Below are 15,292 nucleotides of genomic sequence, written 5' to 3'. Positions count from 1 at the left end.
ATTAGGACCATGTGAATAGGAATCGATTTCGGTTACAGAAATCAGTGACCTTGATTCTTCTGAATCCTTAGCCATATTCAGTGTGTTTAGTTCTTAGTTTAGTTCCTTTATATATCTGTGCTTAAAATTAAATCAACAAACCCTTCTTGTTTGTGGGAAATTGCTTTGGTAATAAATGTGCAAATTCATGCCCCTCGCATCTGCTCAAAGAACTACATTTCCGTAAGCATGCCTGCCAGGGATCTGACGTCACCGAAGCCAGCCTTTCGCTATAAATGAATTTCCGCGTATTCCCCGGGTCCTTTCCTGTCTACGGCCCATTGGAAGATGGCGGTGCAAATCTCCAAGAAGACGAAGGTTAGCCCCCGTTTTATCTTTGTTGTACTCACAAACATGTCGTAATTTCTTTTAAAATTCTGCACGGTGGATGAGGTATGAACATTTTGTGGTTGTCCCGGTATCAGATGTGCTGCCCGGGTTGAATCCTGAGCGGATGAATCCAGATGCTGTCTGCGCTGCGACCTCCTCGTTTGGCTAGCTAACATGGCTCTGAGCACCGAGGCCGGACACAGTTACAGACCAGTCGAAGTCTTGGGCTTAAACTCGACTTTAATGCCCGGTTTATTTTCTAACATGTGAAAAGATGTGGCTGGACTTTTTTTAAAAGTCTGTTTTTGTCCTAATGCAGGTTTTCGGAGGCGTTAGCTTCACAGCCATATTAATAAAGAACCAGAGACACAAACTGCCTCCTTAATGCTACTAATTCACTGAGAAATGTGGTTAATGAGACGTATGTACAGTTAGAACTGTTCGGGTTAAACGTGGAGTCAGCACGGGGTTCATTTCAGTGAATGGTTCAAGGGAATAATAATTTTGAGCTGGGAGGAATTTCACAGTAAGACGTGGCATCAAACAGCCTGCGTTTAAGCATTGAAGCCAGGCAAGCTGAAGTAAGCGGATGATACAAATACAGCCTGTTTAAAAACTGCAGAGCGATGAGATTCTGCTCGTTTTGTCTTCAGCACTCACTCTGAATGTGACTGTGCTCTCTGTAGAAGTGAATCCTGCTGTGGTTTGAATGCAGTGTATCTCAGCCAGTTAAGAACTTTGAATTATCCTTTACATGTTTCAAATAAGCGTGAGCAGTGAGTTAGCCCGCTAAAAGTGTCAAACTCATTCATTAATTTTCTGTAGCTGTATTTTATAATGGTAAACATGGGCAGCATGGTGGCACGGTGGTTAGCACTGTTGCCGCACAGCAAGAAGGTCCTGAGTTCAATTCCACCATCAGGCCAGGGTCTTTCTGTGTGGAGTTTGCATGTTCTCCCCGTGTTTGCGTGGGTTCCCTCCAGGTACTCCGGCTTCCTCCCACTGTCCAAAGACATGCAGTTTGTGGGGATAGGTTAATTGGATAATCTAAATTGCCACTAGGTGTGAATGTGAGTGTGAATGGTTGTCTGTCCTTGTGTGTTAGCCCTGCGACAGACTGGCGACCTGTCCAGGGTGTACCCCGCCTCTCGCCCTATGACAGCTGGGATAGGCTCCAGCGCCCCCCGCGCCCCTGAAAAGGATAAGCGGTAGCGAATGGATGGATGGATGGATGTATTTTATAATCTGTGTGGTTTCAGGGCCACAGCAGATTTATCAGTGTGTAGTACTTGTTGCAGCACTTGGAGGACGCATTGGCAGTTGGTGTCTGAGTCAGTGCAGCCTGTAGATGCTTGCAGAAAGTCTGCTTGGTGCTGGATGTTTGAGCGTGTGACATAAACATAAAGCTGACCTGCTCTCTCTGCAGTTCGTCGCAGAGGGTATTAAAGGGGCTGAGCTAAAAGAGTTCCTGACTCATGAGCTTTCTAAGGATGGTCATGCCGGTGTGGAGGTGCGTGTGACTTTAATCGGGACTGAGATCATCATCCTGGCCACAAGGTGAGCAGTCGGCTAGGTTGCCAAAAAGTAACAACTCAGAATTAAAGAAGTTGTTACATCTCCAGAAGATCGGATTGAGTGTTTAGAAACTAAACAAGTATGGAAGCTTACAATGAGTCTCTGCTGTAAAGTGGATATGCCATTACTTTGGCAGGGCGAGTACGCATGTAAACACTGTTGGTCCATTTGTAAGACACAGAGTGTGTGTTAACAGTGGTCTGTGCATTTGTTATTTTTGGCCATTTTTAAAGACAAACATATTTTAAGCTTGACAAAAGAGAGCATACATTAAAGGGCATCATAGAAATCAGTCCTGATCATTTCCCTTTGGTAGATGCCAATGTTAGTTTAAGAGAAACTTCAACTGTGTAGCTCTATGTCGTCTCAGCTTTGTGTCTGTGTGTGGAAAGATTAAAAATATTTTGTCTTTTTTTTTTTATAACCATGTAGTTTAAGCCTAACCGTCTCACCATCTTTAGGATGAAGACTGTTCTTGGAGACAAGGGTAGTCGGATCAGACAGCTGATCGCTGAGGTCAAGAGGAGGTTCCCCGAAGACAGCGTGGTGGTAGGAAACAAAAACATACAAATAATTCGTATTTTAAGCTCACGTGGCCGCCCTCGCTGGCCTCGCTGTCGGCCTTTATAAGTGTTCCATCAGTGCCGTCGACCCGATTTATATCGCCGTGTAAATTCCTTTGGTAATAAACATAAGAAACACACAAACTCATGCTCATCGCATCTGCTCAAAGAACTACATTTCCCCGAGCATGCCAGGGACGGACCGTCACCGGAAGTCAGCTTTTAGCTATAAATCCATTTCCGCATCCTGTGCGGGTCCTTTCCTGTCTACGGCCCATTGGAAGATGGCGGTGCAAATCTCCAAGAAGAGGAAGGTTAGCCCCCGTTTTACTCACAAACACGTTGCATTTGTTTAAAAATGGACTCACGCTGGATTTGATATGGTCATTTGGTGGCCGTCCTGGTATCAGATGTGCCCGCTTGGGTTGAATCCTGAGCGGATGAATCCAGATGCTGTCTGCGCTGTGACCTCCTCATTTGGCTAGCTAACATGGCTCTGAGCACCGAGGCCGGGCACAGTTACACACTGGTTGAAGTGTCTGACTTAAACACGACTTTAATGCCCGCTTTAAATCCTAATATGCGAAAAGACTTAGCTGAACTCTCATTTAAAGGTTGTTTGTGTCTGAGTCCAGGTTTTCGGAGGTGTTAGCTTCGCAGCCGTATTAATATAGAGCCAGAGACACAAACTGCCTCCTTAATGCTACTAATTCACTGAGAAATGTGGTTAATGTACAGTTAGAACTGTTCGGGTTAAATGTGGAGTCAGCACGGGGTTCATTTCAGTGAATCGTTCAAGGACATTAATTTGGAATTGGGAGGAATTTCACAGTAAAGCACGAGACATGTGGCAGCCTGCGTTTAAGCACTGAAGCCAGGCAAGCTGAAGTAAGCGGGTGATACAAATACAGCCTGTTTAAAAACTGCAGCGCGATGAGATTCTGCTCGTTTTGTCTTCAGCACTCACTCTGAATGTGACTGTGCTCTCTGTAGAAGTGAATCCTGCTGTGGTTTGAATGCCATCATGGGTAGTTAGGAACTTTAAATTATCCTTTACATGTTTTAAATAAGTGTGAGCAGTGTGTTAGCTTCAAGTTAGCCCGTTTTAAAGGGTCAAACCCATTCATTGATTTTCTGTAGCTGTATTTTATTATCTGTGTGTTTCGGGGCCGCAGCAGATGCATCAGTGTTGTACCTGTTGCAGCACTTGAAGGATGCATTGGCAGTTGGTGTGTGAGTCTGTGCAGCCTGTAGATGCTGGCAGAAAGTCTGCTTGGTGCTGGATGTTTGAGTGTTTCATAAACATAAAGCTTAACTGTTCTCTGTCCACAGTTCGTCGCAGACGGTATCTTCAAGGCCGAGCTGAATGAGTTCCTGACTCGTGAGCTTGCCGAGGATGGTTACTCCGGTGTGGAGGTGCGCGTGACTCCAACCAGGACTGAGATCATCATCCTGGCCACAAGGTGAGCAGTCGGCTAGTAGGAACCCAGTGAGTAAAGTGCAAAGGCTTCTGATTTTAAATGGTCAGGTGTTCCTCCAGTGATGAGACGGAGCAGGACTCAGTCTGGCTCTGCTGGTCGCTGGTTCTGATCCACGGCTAGGTTGCTTGCCCATCGCCCCTTTTTCATTAGTAGCTACTCGGGTCGACTCGCCACCGATCGACTTGTATGCTTGCTTGCTGTCATAGCAATGCCTCTCAATGTAGCACAACGCAATTAATGTCACATGAACGCTACAGCAAAGGTGGATGTTGAAGCGAATCTATACCTGCTGCTCGGTCTGTTGCATCTCGTTGCACTCGTGGGAACACAGTTGTTTTTGTAGCCATTTCTTTCGTTCCCAAGTTTAAAAAACAAGACGCTCTGATGCTTCAGTTGACGCTATTGATTAGCCAATTGGTGGCACGCAGTCAGAGGACGTCACATTTTAGTACCTGTTTGGAACCCCGGCCGAGTAGGTACTAAAAAAGTAACAGGTACTATGAACCTAATGGAAAACCCTGCAAACTGCTAATGGGAAAGGGGTGATGAGTCCCAATCCAAGAAGTTGTTACCGCTCCAGAAGATTTTGAGTTTAGAAACTAAACAAGTATAGAAGCTTAAAATGAGTCTCTACTGTAAAGTGGATATGCCATTACTTTGGCAGTGCGCATATGCATGTAAACACTGTTGGTCCATTTGTAAGACACAGTGTGTTAACAGTGGTCTGAGCATTTGCTATTTTTGGCCATTTTTAAAGACAAACATATTTTAAGCTCGAGAAAATAAAAGCTTACATTAAAAGACATCCTAGAAGTCAGTCCTGATCATTTCCTTTTAATAATGCAAATGTTGGTTTTTAAATAGGCATTAAGATCACTGGTAAAATTACATCCAGTGTCAGTTTTGTTTATATAGCTCATCTTCCTTCCATGTAAACTCGGTGTGCTTATCTAAAGAGATAACTACTTCAGCTGTGTAGCTCTATGTTGTCTCAGCTTTGTGCCGGTGTTTGTAAAGATCTGGGTTTTGTTTTGTTATTTTTACCCATGTGGTTTAACTCTAATCATCTCACCATCTTTAGGACCCAGAATGTTCTTGGAGAGAAGGGTCGTCGGATCAGAGAGCTGACCGCTGTGGTCCAGAAGAGGTTTGGCTTCCCCGAGGGCAGCGTGGAGGTAGGAAACCAAGAAATAAGACTAAGAAGTGTTTTAAGCTCACTGTCGGATGTATTTTAGTATTAAATAATCCCTCAGTGGAGACATATCGGAACAAATATCTAAAGGTTTGGGGGGGAGGGGGGTGAAATTGCTGGTTTGCCACAAAAATGTAAACATATGGAATTTGAAATTATTTTTTTAAGTCCTTTTTTTTTTTTGGTTTAAAATATTAATACTTTGCCAACAGCACTTGACAATAATATCATCCTAGTAGGAACCCAGTGAGTAAAGTGCAAAGGCTTCTGATTTTAAACGGTCAGGTGATGAGACGGAGCAGGACTCGTCCTAACATTTACTACTTTAGTTCAAATCTTTATTCCTAAAACTTTCAAGTAATAAAAAGCAACAGACTACAAAAACATATTTGTAACTCATAAAGTAACTTAAAGTTTCTTATTATTGTTATTATTTATATTAATTATAGAATAAAATGGGACAGAACAGCCTTTTATTGTCATTGGTCATGTACAGTGAAATTGTGGATGCTGCACCAACTGTGGAGGAATAAAAATATAAATAAATTAATAAAAAATATAATTAGTGTCACTGCTGCAGATTTCACCTGCTCTGCCTTTATAATGTGAGGGAGTGGACCTGTCTACCTCCTGAAGTTTGGTGTGTTTTGTTCTGATTTATATTTCCATGATTGAAGATGAACACATAAATAAATCTGGTGGTTTTTGGAAAATTGCTTTGGTAATGAACCCGCAAAATCATGCTCGTCGCATCTGCTCAGAGAACTACGTTTCCGTGACCATGCCAGGGACAGACCGTCACCGGCAACCAGCTATATCTATAAATCCATTTCCGCATCCTCTGCTGGTCCTTTCCTGTCTAAGGCCCGTTGGAAGATGGCGGTGCAAATCTGAAAGAAGGTCAGCACTGTTTTATCCCCGTTTTACTCACAAACATGTGGAAGCCTTTAAAAATGGGCTCACACTGGATGGGGTGTAATTTGTGCCTGTCTGGGTTCAATACTGAGCGGATGAGTCCGGATCCTGTCTGTGCTGCGACTGCTTCATTTGGCTGGCTAACATGGCTCTGAGCAGCAAGGCTGGTGCCTCTTTCCATGTTTTCCATATTTCCAGGTTGTTGATTGTCACGTCTAGGTTTCCATGTTCTTTGTCTTCCGCGTGTAGTAATTTAGTTCCTGCCAGTTTAGTTATCATCAGTATTGTTCTAGTTTCCTTCTTCCTTTTGTTTTGAGTGCTTGGTACGTTTTTTTTATTCAGTCACAATAAGCGACGCGTCTTTTGTCTAACACACCACGCCTTCAAGTGTCTGCATTTGGACCCACACCAAGCACCAGCCTTCCCAGCTGTGACAGAAATGCTGCTGGGTCATCATGGTCAGGTCCATGATGACCCAGCAGCATTTCTTTGACAATATTTTTGAATTTGGCATTCGACCAAGGATTCTTGGACTATTGACCGAAGGAGACAGAGTACTTTGTCATGGCCATGATCTCCACTTCCCCGCCAGCTGGGGACCCAGCCGAGCCCTCCCAGCTCCCTGCGACGTCCATGCCACTAGGTCCAGCCACGTCTCAGCCAGAGGACTTTGCGACATCTGGCCCTGCCAAGCCTCGCCACCATCGCTGACCTTGTGGTCGGCCCCCAGATTGTTTTGCCAGTTACATCGACCTCCGGGTTGACCCCCTGAATTGTATTTATTTTGCAGTCTTGTGCTCGTTTTTTGAAAATGAATATCTGCTCAAAGAACTACATTTCCATGAGCATGCCAGGGACGGTCCGTCACCGGAAGCCAGCCTTTCGCTATAAATGCGTAAGACTAATCGGTGTTTTAAGCTCACTGTTGGATGGTTTTTAGTACGGAAAGTAATTCGTCAGTGGTGAGGTGTATCTGAACAAATGTTTGAAGGTTTCAGAGTTTGAAAAATAAATGCATTTGGCTGCAAAAATGTAAAAATATGGAATTTTAAACTGTTTAGAGGTCGTTTGTTTACAATATTAACACTTTGCCAACAGCAGTTTACAGTAATCTCATCCTGGTAGGAAACCCAGTGAGTAAAGTGCAAAGGCTTCTGATGTTAGACAGTCAGATTTCCCTTCAGTGATGATACGATGACGAGACGGAGCAGGACTCAGTCTCGCTCTGCTGGTCGCTGGTTCAGATCCACGTTCTGTGGTTCTGCTCCAGCACCTCAGAGCAGGAAGTCCTTTCCATGTGAAGACACAGAGGCATTTGTCTGAGAAGGGTCGAGGCATCAGGACTGTGCTGTAGACGGTGCAGGAAACCTGCAGTCCATCGTTACACGTGCTGGTTTGATCCCGGTGTTTGTCTGTAATACTGAAATGTCCTTCCTCTTTCTTTTAGCTGTATGCTGAGAAAGTTGCCACTCGTGGTCTGTGTGCCATCGCTCAGGCTGAGTCTCTGCGCTACAAACTGCTGGGAGGCCTGGCTGTGCGCAGGTGAGCTGGATTTCTTTAATTTAACTAAATAATTTTTGTTACAAATTTCATCAGACTGGTGTGATTTAAACAGTTAATGACTCCACAGGGTTAACTTCCACCTTAGAAATGTTTTCTGCCATTGAGTAATAAGTAATGTACGTTTACACATAAGCTCTTTACATCAACACAATCTTGTGAATGAATGAATATTAACTTTAGTTTCACTATTATAATCGTCTGTGTATTGTGTTTTGTCCTTTAACACAAAGATAATTTATTAAACGTTTCTTAACGTTATGCGTCCTAACATGACATCTTAAGCTCTAAATACATCTCTGCACACAGTTTAATGTTTGGATGTTTTTCTCAAGTCAATTATTTATGAGTGTATTCTGCTCGTGGCACATCTCTTAGTATGTTGGACCCGACCCAAAGTATGAAATTTGATCGTAATCTAGAAGAGTAAACATTAAAAATGCTGACAGAGGTTAAATTATGGTCAGTAGGAAACACCCTGTCATAAAAAACCTCATGTGTACTTTGAGGGTGAAGCCTGTGTTCTGTGTGTCAGCTTCTGTCCCTTCGGTGATGATACGATGACGAGTCAGAACAGGACTCATCCTGGTTCTGCTGGTCGCTGGTTCAGAATCACGTTCTGTGGTTCTGCTCCGGTTCCTCAGAGCAGGGGGTCCTTTCCAGGTGAAGACATTGAGGCATTTGTCTGAGAAGGGTCAAAGCACGCTTTAATGAAGCTCACTGATGAAGGAGGCGTCTCCTCCTCGTGGCATGTTTTACCGATTTAAAACCTGAAGACCTCCAGCTGAACCCACCATGTAGAAAATTGATGTTTTTTATGAAGTCGACCAACCAGAATCATTTCAGTCACAGTGAAAGTTTCCTGAGAGAATCTTGCAGTACTTTGGATCCACTGATCGATTAGCCGCTAACACTGTTTTATCACTCTGCTTTTTCAGGGCTTGCTATGGCGTTCTGAGGTTCATCATGGAGAGTGGCGCCAAGGGCTGCGAAGTCGTCGTGTCCGGCAAGCTGAGGGGTCAGAGGGCCAAGTCCATGAAGTTTGTGGACGGTCTGATGATCCACAGCGGAGACCCCGTCAACTACTACGTCGACACAGCCGTCCGCCACGTCCTGCTGAGGCAGGGTGAGTGCAGCTCGACCACATGCAGCCAAATCAAACTGCCATCGCGTTGTTTTGGTGGCACTGATGTGTTTATTTAATACTCTCAGGTGTGCTGGGCATCAAGGTGAAGATCATGCTGCCCTGGGACCCCAGCGGTAAGATCGGCCCCAAGAAGCCCCTGCCCGACCACGTCAGCATTGTGGAGCCCAAGGAGGAGACCCTGCCCACCACACCAATGTCTGAGCAGAAGGGGGCCAAGCCAGAGGTGCCCGTCATGCCCCAGGGAGCACCTGTACCCACTGCATAAGAGGGTAAGAGACAGGGTTTTATTTGACTGCTGCAGGGCCTTCACAAGGCTGTATACTAATGATAGATCCTGTCCTGCTGCTAACCTAAGAGAGAAAACACAAAAAATAAATTAGTTTTTTAGTTCTTCTGCAGTAAAATTGGAGGTTCCTGTGAATTCTGATAAGTAGATATGTTCTGTTTGCTACAGTGGAGCTTCAACAGGTTTAAATTATGACATTTTAGCCATTCGGATACGTTCGGGTGACACTGTTGCTGTCCTGATAATATATCGCAAAATAATCTGGATCCAGTGATTTAACACAGACTGTGGTGTTGGACGGTCTCACACGGCTCCCTTCGGTGATGATACGATGACGAGTCGGAACAGGACTCATTCTGGTTCTGCTGGTCGCTGGTTCAGAATCACGTTCTGTGGTTCTGCTCCGGTTCCTCAGAGCAGGGGGTTCTTTTCAGTTGAAGACATCGAGGCATTTGTCTGAGAAGGGTTTCAGCTCACAAACACGAACCGTGACACTTTTACAGGACACCAAAAACAGTCTTTTAGGAACTCAGAGAAACTGAGGTCAACAATTTGAGCTCAGGATTCAGTTTACTGATTTCTGAAACTGGGTTTAATTCTCTTTTTTTTTTCTCTTTGCAGGTTTTCAGTCGTCGCACCAGATGGAAGCAAGGCCCTTTGATTTTTGTGTACAAAAACAATAAAATTTGGAAAATACACTTAAAACAATGAGTGGATTTATTTAACTGCCTGTAGGTTTCATGTGGAGTGGGAAAACTGAGGGAAAAGTTTACAATTTTCCCAACCAGCTCATCTTCAAAACATGCCAAAGTGCTCAGAAGATTATGAGCCGACCTCTTAAACACAATGTAATGGTTTTTTCCTGGTGTGTGGGAGCAGCAGGTTTATTTCACAGCAGAATGCAGAGTCACTGCTGAAGTATGAAACCAGTGTTGGGCATAAAGAAAGTATATGGTAGAGAAAAGTCAAAGTAATGTCCCCGTGGAGGACACAGGATGTGAAATCTAATATTCTATTCAAAATAGTGAAAATCTAAAAGTTGCTATGGCGCCCCCTGGTGGGTGGAAGATGGAATTTACACGTAAAGTAAGCTTCAAAATTTGGACATTGTACATGCAGATTGTTGGTTTTAAAATGCGTTTCAGCTTTAAGTTTTGCATTTAATGCACAGCTGGTTGTCAAACTGTGGTGCTGGCCCCGCTGGTGGGACACGAACCACCAGGTAAGAAATATGAATTAAGGTGAAATTGATACTCACCTTGAAAGTAAATAAATCAGGACTTTTGTTTTGTGTGTCAATGACTGATTGAAAAGAGAACTGCGTCAGTGTGGAAACCAATGAGTACAAGACTGATGTTCACAGCTTCACGGAGTGTTTAACGAGAAAAGTGAGTAAGCTGAGTGAAATGCCCCTTTAGGGTGACGTCAGAAGGAAAGATGTGTCACTGCTCCATTTTCGGGTGCAACAAACGTCACGTGTGACGTAAGTGTGGCAGCCTACAGTAAATGTGAATATATCACACCATCCATACAACTTTACACTGAATAAATATATTTTAGAAATATACGAGTATAAATAAACGGTTATCAGTCTGCGCATGCGCGCTTTCCCCGTTTCAGGGTAAATTAAAAAGTTTGATAAGAAAGGGAATCGTGTTGCAGCCGAGTGATCCATCTTCTCGGCACTAAAGAAGGTCCGGGTTAGGCCACGCCCCCTGGTTGCTACCTGTAGAAAAATGTAACAGGTGAACTCCCAGCTCCCACCCGGACCACCGCTGAAGACACGATGAGTCTGCCGGACTACAAATCAACAGAAAAACCGCCTTCGTCCGCGGCTCCGGTAAGACTGCAGCCCTCGGTGCGATCGTTTGGAAGTTTGGTGGAGCTGAAGGAAATCCTCCACCTGCTCGGGGGCTGAACAGGTGGATGCAGGTGTAGCCAGACAACAAATTATAACTTTTTCCAAAGTGAAACAGGGCAGATGTTTGCTGTGCTGCTGTTTCACGGCATTTTAATCTCTAACAGTTTTCCAGAGACGCGTTAAAGGGCGCTCTGGTTCACAGGAATCAAACTTCCAACTTCGAGGAAGTTTCGTCTCAAATGTTCCCAAAACCTTTCCTGCCGTTTTAGGATTAATGGGAACACCGTTTAACTTCTCTGTGCATGTAAAGGTGGAGCCGACGCAGTGAGCGGTGGGATTTCACCGACTTACTGAAGTATTGCTGTACTTTCAGTTTAGCAGTATATGTAGTACTTTACTTGAGGAACAAGGAAAATGCTGTCATTCATTGGCAGCTACGGTCGGTTCCTTTACGGGCAAATGAGGCGCTGATACAAAGCAGTGCACTGTTACAGCCACAGCTCGGTCATAAAACAGCCACTAATCATCCAATTATAGAGGCAATGTTTGTGAATACTGCAGTCAGGAATGAGAATATTTCCAGAGAATATTTTTAATTTAGATGCTTAAGACCATGAAATGTTGTCTCTGTGCATTGGTTTGGTTTTAACGCTTCTTTATAATATTTAAAGTGTGGTGCGCATGTTTCCTTCCAGTTTTTCTCAAATTAGAGTACAGTATCAGAGAAATGTAGTGTAAGTATCACAGGTAAGAGAGTAAAAAGTGACGCATCGCTGGGTAAGCAGCATTTTACAGCTGAAGCTGTTTACACTGTGGGTATGTCCCGGCTCACAGCGGTGAGCCTGTAGGGCTGATCTAACATGTCTGCATGTCCATGCATCTATTTTCTGCATTTTCCTGTCTTTTATGATCATGTGATAATAAAATAGGTGTTTATTTGTACTCAAAGAGCTTACATGCAGGCTAAATGTCCGCGCTCATGAACCATAGTAACATGGGACTTTTAAGCATATTATGTGGCACAATTAAAATAATTTAAAGAAAACAAACAACAGCAAAATGTTAAGAGACAATGTTTTTGTACATGGTGATTGTTTTTTTTTGGTTTTTTTTTTTTTTTGTATAATCTTTGTAAAATCTGTTGAAATCTGAAATTTTTATATGTGAATCCTTCCTCTGAATTTAGTGGCATCAGGTAAAAACTACAATATATTTCAAATCTACACTGTTTTCATTAATTTTATATTTTTTAAATGAATATATAATAAACAAATAAACATGTGAAAGGCGTTATCCATAATTTTAATGTTAGTCCTGTGAGGCCGCCCTGACAGGCTGCTTCAGTGTTGACAGACCATGAAGGAATGCAGTCTTATCTACCTGTGCAAATCATTAAGTGGGTGATTCATGCTGCCTGACAGCCTTGCAGAGCTACACACAGTCTGTGCATTCAGGTATTTATTTAGCTTTCTCTATGTGCAGAAAATACTCTTTAAACTCAAGTGAAAATCCTTGTTGTCAGGAATGATCAACATTCAAACTGTATGTAAAGTAAAATGAGCACGCTCCATCGAGACAAGGGGAGGGAAAACTACAAGATGAATATGGATCATCCACAGGAGATGTCTTAGAACCCTCCTTCAAATGCAAACACTTCTAATAAATATGATTAATTTTAAGACTAATTAGTTGTGTTGCAGATTTTGCAAACTAAATTGATCTATTATTGGTTATGTATGACTTTGACTCACAATAATAAGATAAAAGCTGCTTAAACTTTTGATTTATAATCGTCTGTATTTGAGCATGAGGCTGCACATAAGCCCAGTGTTTAAATACTGTAACTGTTCCTGCAGTCATTTGGTGCACTCTGCAGAAACCTAAATATCGTCTTTTTCCTCAGAACTTTCATGTTGTGCAGTTAAATGTCGGGGGTCACCTGTACACCACCACTCTGAGCACGCTCAGGAAGCACTCCGACTCCAAGCTGGCGGAGATCTTCAGCGGACCGCCCAAACTGCGTACTGACACACAGGGACGCTACTTCATTGACCGCGATGGGTCACACTTTGGAGCCATCCTGGAGTTCCTGAGATCAGAACAGCTGCCCAAGGAGAACATCCAGGAGGTCCGACTTATCACGATGTAGCTCTGCTCGTATAAAGCTCCATATTTTTACTTTCTGATTCTACTAGACTGGCTTTGGATGATTCACAATTCAAAATAATCCTTTTTTGTATTTACTGGGCTTTGGCGCCACTGGCACAAACTGTTTTAACTCCTCCTCCTTTTAATTAAGCTTTCTTCTGATTGGTTGCGCCTGCAAACCTGTTAGACAGGGAAGATTATTAGGACTGTCCTCACACTGTTTGGCCATGTTTAATATGAACATCCGCCATAAGTTTACATCGAAGAAGTTCTTAATCGTTTTAAAGTATTTAAGATATGAATATAAAACCAGTTTAAAAAACAGGGGGTGTGCCCTGCTGCCAAAATGAATTTTAAGTTTGCAACTCGTGTTTCTGCAGGTTCATAAGGAGGCGATCCACTACAACATCAAACCGCTGATCAAACTCTTGGAGGAGACTCCTCGGCTGTTTGGAGAGCTGGTGGGAAGGCAGCAGTTCCTCTCCAGAGTCCCACACTACAAGGAAAACATCGAGGTGAGCTGCACTCACACCAATAATCCACGACTGTTTGTAGTTTACACTCCTACTTTGGAATTCATGCAACTTCACATTTCCACTTTTTGAATGATCATTTAGAATTTTTCCTCCAGGTTCTGATTCGTATCGCCAGGGCCGAGGCCATCGCCGCACGCCACTCCTACATCATCATCTGCGTGCTGAGGACGGAGGAGGATTTGGGCTTCTATGATAATGCCATTAACAGCTTGGAGGCGGCTAAGGAGTCGGTGGTGACGTTCGGGCCGTGGAAGGCCGCCCCGTTGGTCAAAGATCTGCTGGACTGTGTAAAGATGGACATCGAGAACCAGGGCTACAGGGTGAGCATCCAGCCTCACGCCGTGGAGAAGAGCTTCCTGTCCAGGAGCTATGACTACTTTTATCAACTCACATTCACCTGGTGGTGATGAGACGGCTGAACAAAACTTGAAACCGTGCATACTCTTTCTTTAAAAAAATTACAGACTGCACTTTGTTATGTTTTTGTTATAGAGCCACACTAAAACAAAGGCTCAGTAAAGCATCGGTCTATCATTAATTTCAAAGGTACTGACTTCCTGAAAGATGGAAAAAAAAAAAAAAGAGGGCTTGTAGCTTCTGCTTGTGATGAGTGAAGTGCATCTTTCCTAGTAGCCAGCAGGGGGCGACTTCTCAGGTTTCAGAAGTCCAGCTGACCTCAGGGGACACTTTAGTGATGAGTTTGGGGTCTTACTCTCTAGCTTTCAGTCTTGTTTACTAGGACATGATGATATGTTTTAATCATTGTCTCTGTTAGTGTCCAGAAGGACTTCAGGCTGGGGCAGCCTTGTGATTTTCATCTGCCTGTCTGTGTTTGTCAGTCAGAGCTACGCCTCACCGTTTTTTCCTTTTCAAACTTGATATTTTTATTTAAACAATAAATGTTCAGCTCAAGGCTTCACAGCAGGACCTGAATAATCAGTGGGTGATGTTGCATTATGGCTATGTTAATGTTTTATGTACAGTCTGTGGGTTTAAGCGCCTGCTGCCAAGCAAAGATTTCTATCTTTTAATTCATTTCAGATGCTTATAAATATAAATGTTGGTTCATATTCAGTGCTGTGTTGAACAAACACTAACTACTCTATTATTAAATCTTCTTGTCCACCCGCAGGTCTCAGTAGTAACTTGTTTAATTAGATGGCATCGTCCACACGTGAAACTCATCCTACTGTCGTTACTGTAACACGAGCCACACAGCTTCTTGCATACGATTTGATGCAAATAATAAAAAGCAATTACAACATTTAGTCAAACAAAATGTCTGAATTTAGTTTTTCACATATTTCCTAAATATTTGGAAATATGTGAAAATGATAACTCAACAGTTATGTGACATTTAAATTTAAAGAATTTAAATAAAACTCGGTTTTTGTTGGTCAGATTTCTTTCTTCTTTTTTTTCAGTCAAACCTAAATACCTAACCTAAATATCACAGAGAGAAAAGTAGTGTGATCGAAAACAATCCACAGGACAGCAGCCACGTACGTCTCCTACATTTACAGCACAAATGATCTTCGAGTGAACACAAAGACGTTTAGAAAGGCAAACAGCTGTGAAGTGTCTATGACGGGTCAGGTTTGTCCGTGCCCTGCAGAAAATCAGCCCCGTAGTAGAACTGGATCAAAAGAAACAAAATCA

At 43.2% G+C, this 15,292-nt stretch overlaps 2 protein-coding genes and 3 non-coding genes across 7 annotated transcripts; all 5 read left to right on the top strand.

Annotated features, from left to right (window-relative positions):
• Nucleotides 1-2,665: 2,665 nt before the first annotated feature.
• rps3 (ribosomal protein S3) lies at nucleotides 2,666-9,796 on the top strand. The gene is made up of 7 exons (XM_085379865.1): nucleotides 2,666-2,821; nucleotides 3,840-3,970; nucleotides 5,070-5,163; nucleotides 7,543-7,637; nucleotides 8,594-8,781; nucleotides 8,868-9,071; nucleotides 9,710-9,796. The coding sequence occupies exons 1-6, from the start codon at nucleotides 2,696-2,698 to the stop codon at nucleotides 9,065-9,067; spliced, it is 834 nt and encodes a 277-aa protein (XP_085235991.1). The 5' UTR covers nucleotides 2,666-2,695; the 3' UTR covers nucleotides 9,068-9,071; nucleotides 9,710-9,796.
• On the top strand, nucleotides 7,274-7,423 carry LOC146654717 (small nucleolar RNA SNORD15). Its single transcript, XR_014907415.1, has one exon. It is a non-coding gene; the product is annotated as a small nucleolar RNA SNORD15 (small nucleolar RNA).
• LOC146654716 (small nucleolar RNA SNORD15) lies at nucleotides 8,200-8,349 on the top strand. The gene has a single exon (XR_014907413.1). It is a non-coding gene; the product is annotated as a small nucleolar RNA SNORD15 (small nucleolar RNA).
• Nucleotides 9,404-9,553, top strand: LOC146654715 (small nucleolar RNA SNORD15). The gene has a single exon (XR_014907412.1). It is a non-coding gene; the product is annotated as a small nucleolar RNA SNORD15 (small nucleolar RNA).
• Nucleotides 9,797-10,769: 973 nt separating the features above from the next.
• Nucleotides 10,770-14,844, top strand: kctd14 (potassium channel tetramerization domain containing 14). 3 transcript variants are annotated; one of them, XR_014907168.1, is made up of 5 exons: nucleotides 10,770-10,928; nucleotides 12,853-13,077; nucleotides 13,478-13,612; nucleotides 13,729-14,426; nucleotides 14,541-14,844. XR_014907168.1 is itself a non-coding variant. In XM_085379874.1 (4 exons), exons 1-4 carry the CDS (start codon nucleotides 10,875-10,877, stop codon nucleotides 14,038-14,040), a joined length of 726 nt encoding a protein of 241 aa, XP_085236000.1. In that variant the 5' UTR covers nucleotides 10,770-10,874; the 3' UTR covers nucleotides 14,041-14,844. The 3 variants fall into 3 exon arrangements, 1 of the variants encoding a protein (XP_085236000.1); XR_014907169.1 differs by lacking the exon at nucleotides 10,770-10,928 and adding an exon at nucleotides 10,944-11,020; XM_085379874.1 differs by having other exon boundaries at nucleotides 13,729-14,844.
• Nucleotides 14,845-15,292: the final 448 nt, after the last annotated feature.

The sequence above is a fragment of the Rhamphochromis longiceps genome, linkage group LG14, assembly GCF_057381845.1.
Source record: "Rhamphochromis longiceps isolate RC_006_pf linkage group LG14, R_longiceps_female_GT1.1, whole genome shotgun sequence".
Taxonomy (NCBI): Eukaryota; Metazoa; Chordata; class Actinopteri; order Cichliformes; family Cichlidae; genus Rhamphochromis; species Rhamphochromis longiceps.
Note: the sequence above shows the minus strand (reverse complement) of the source record. Positions and strands in the feature narration are given on the sequence as shown.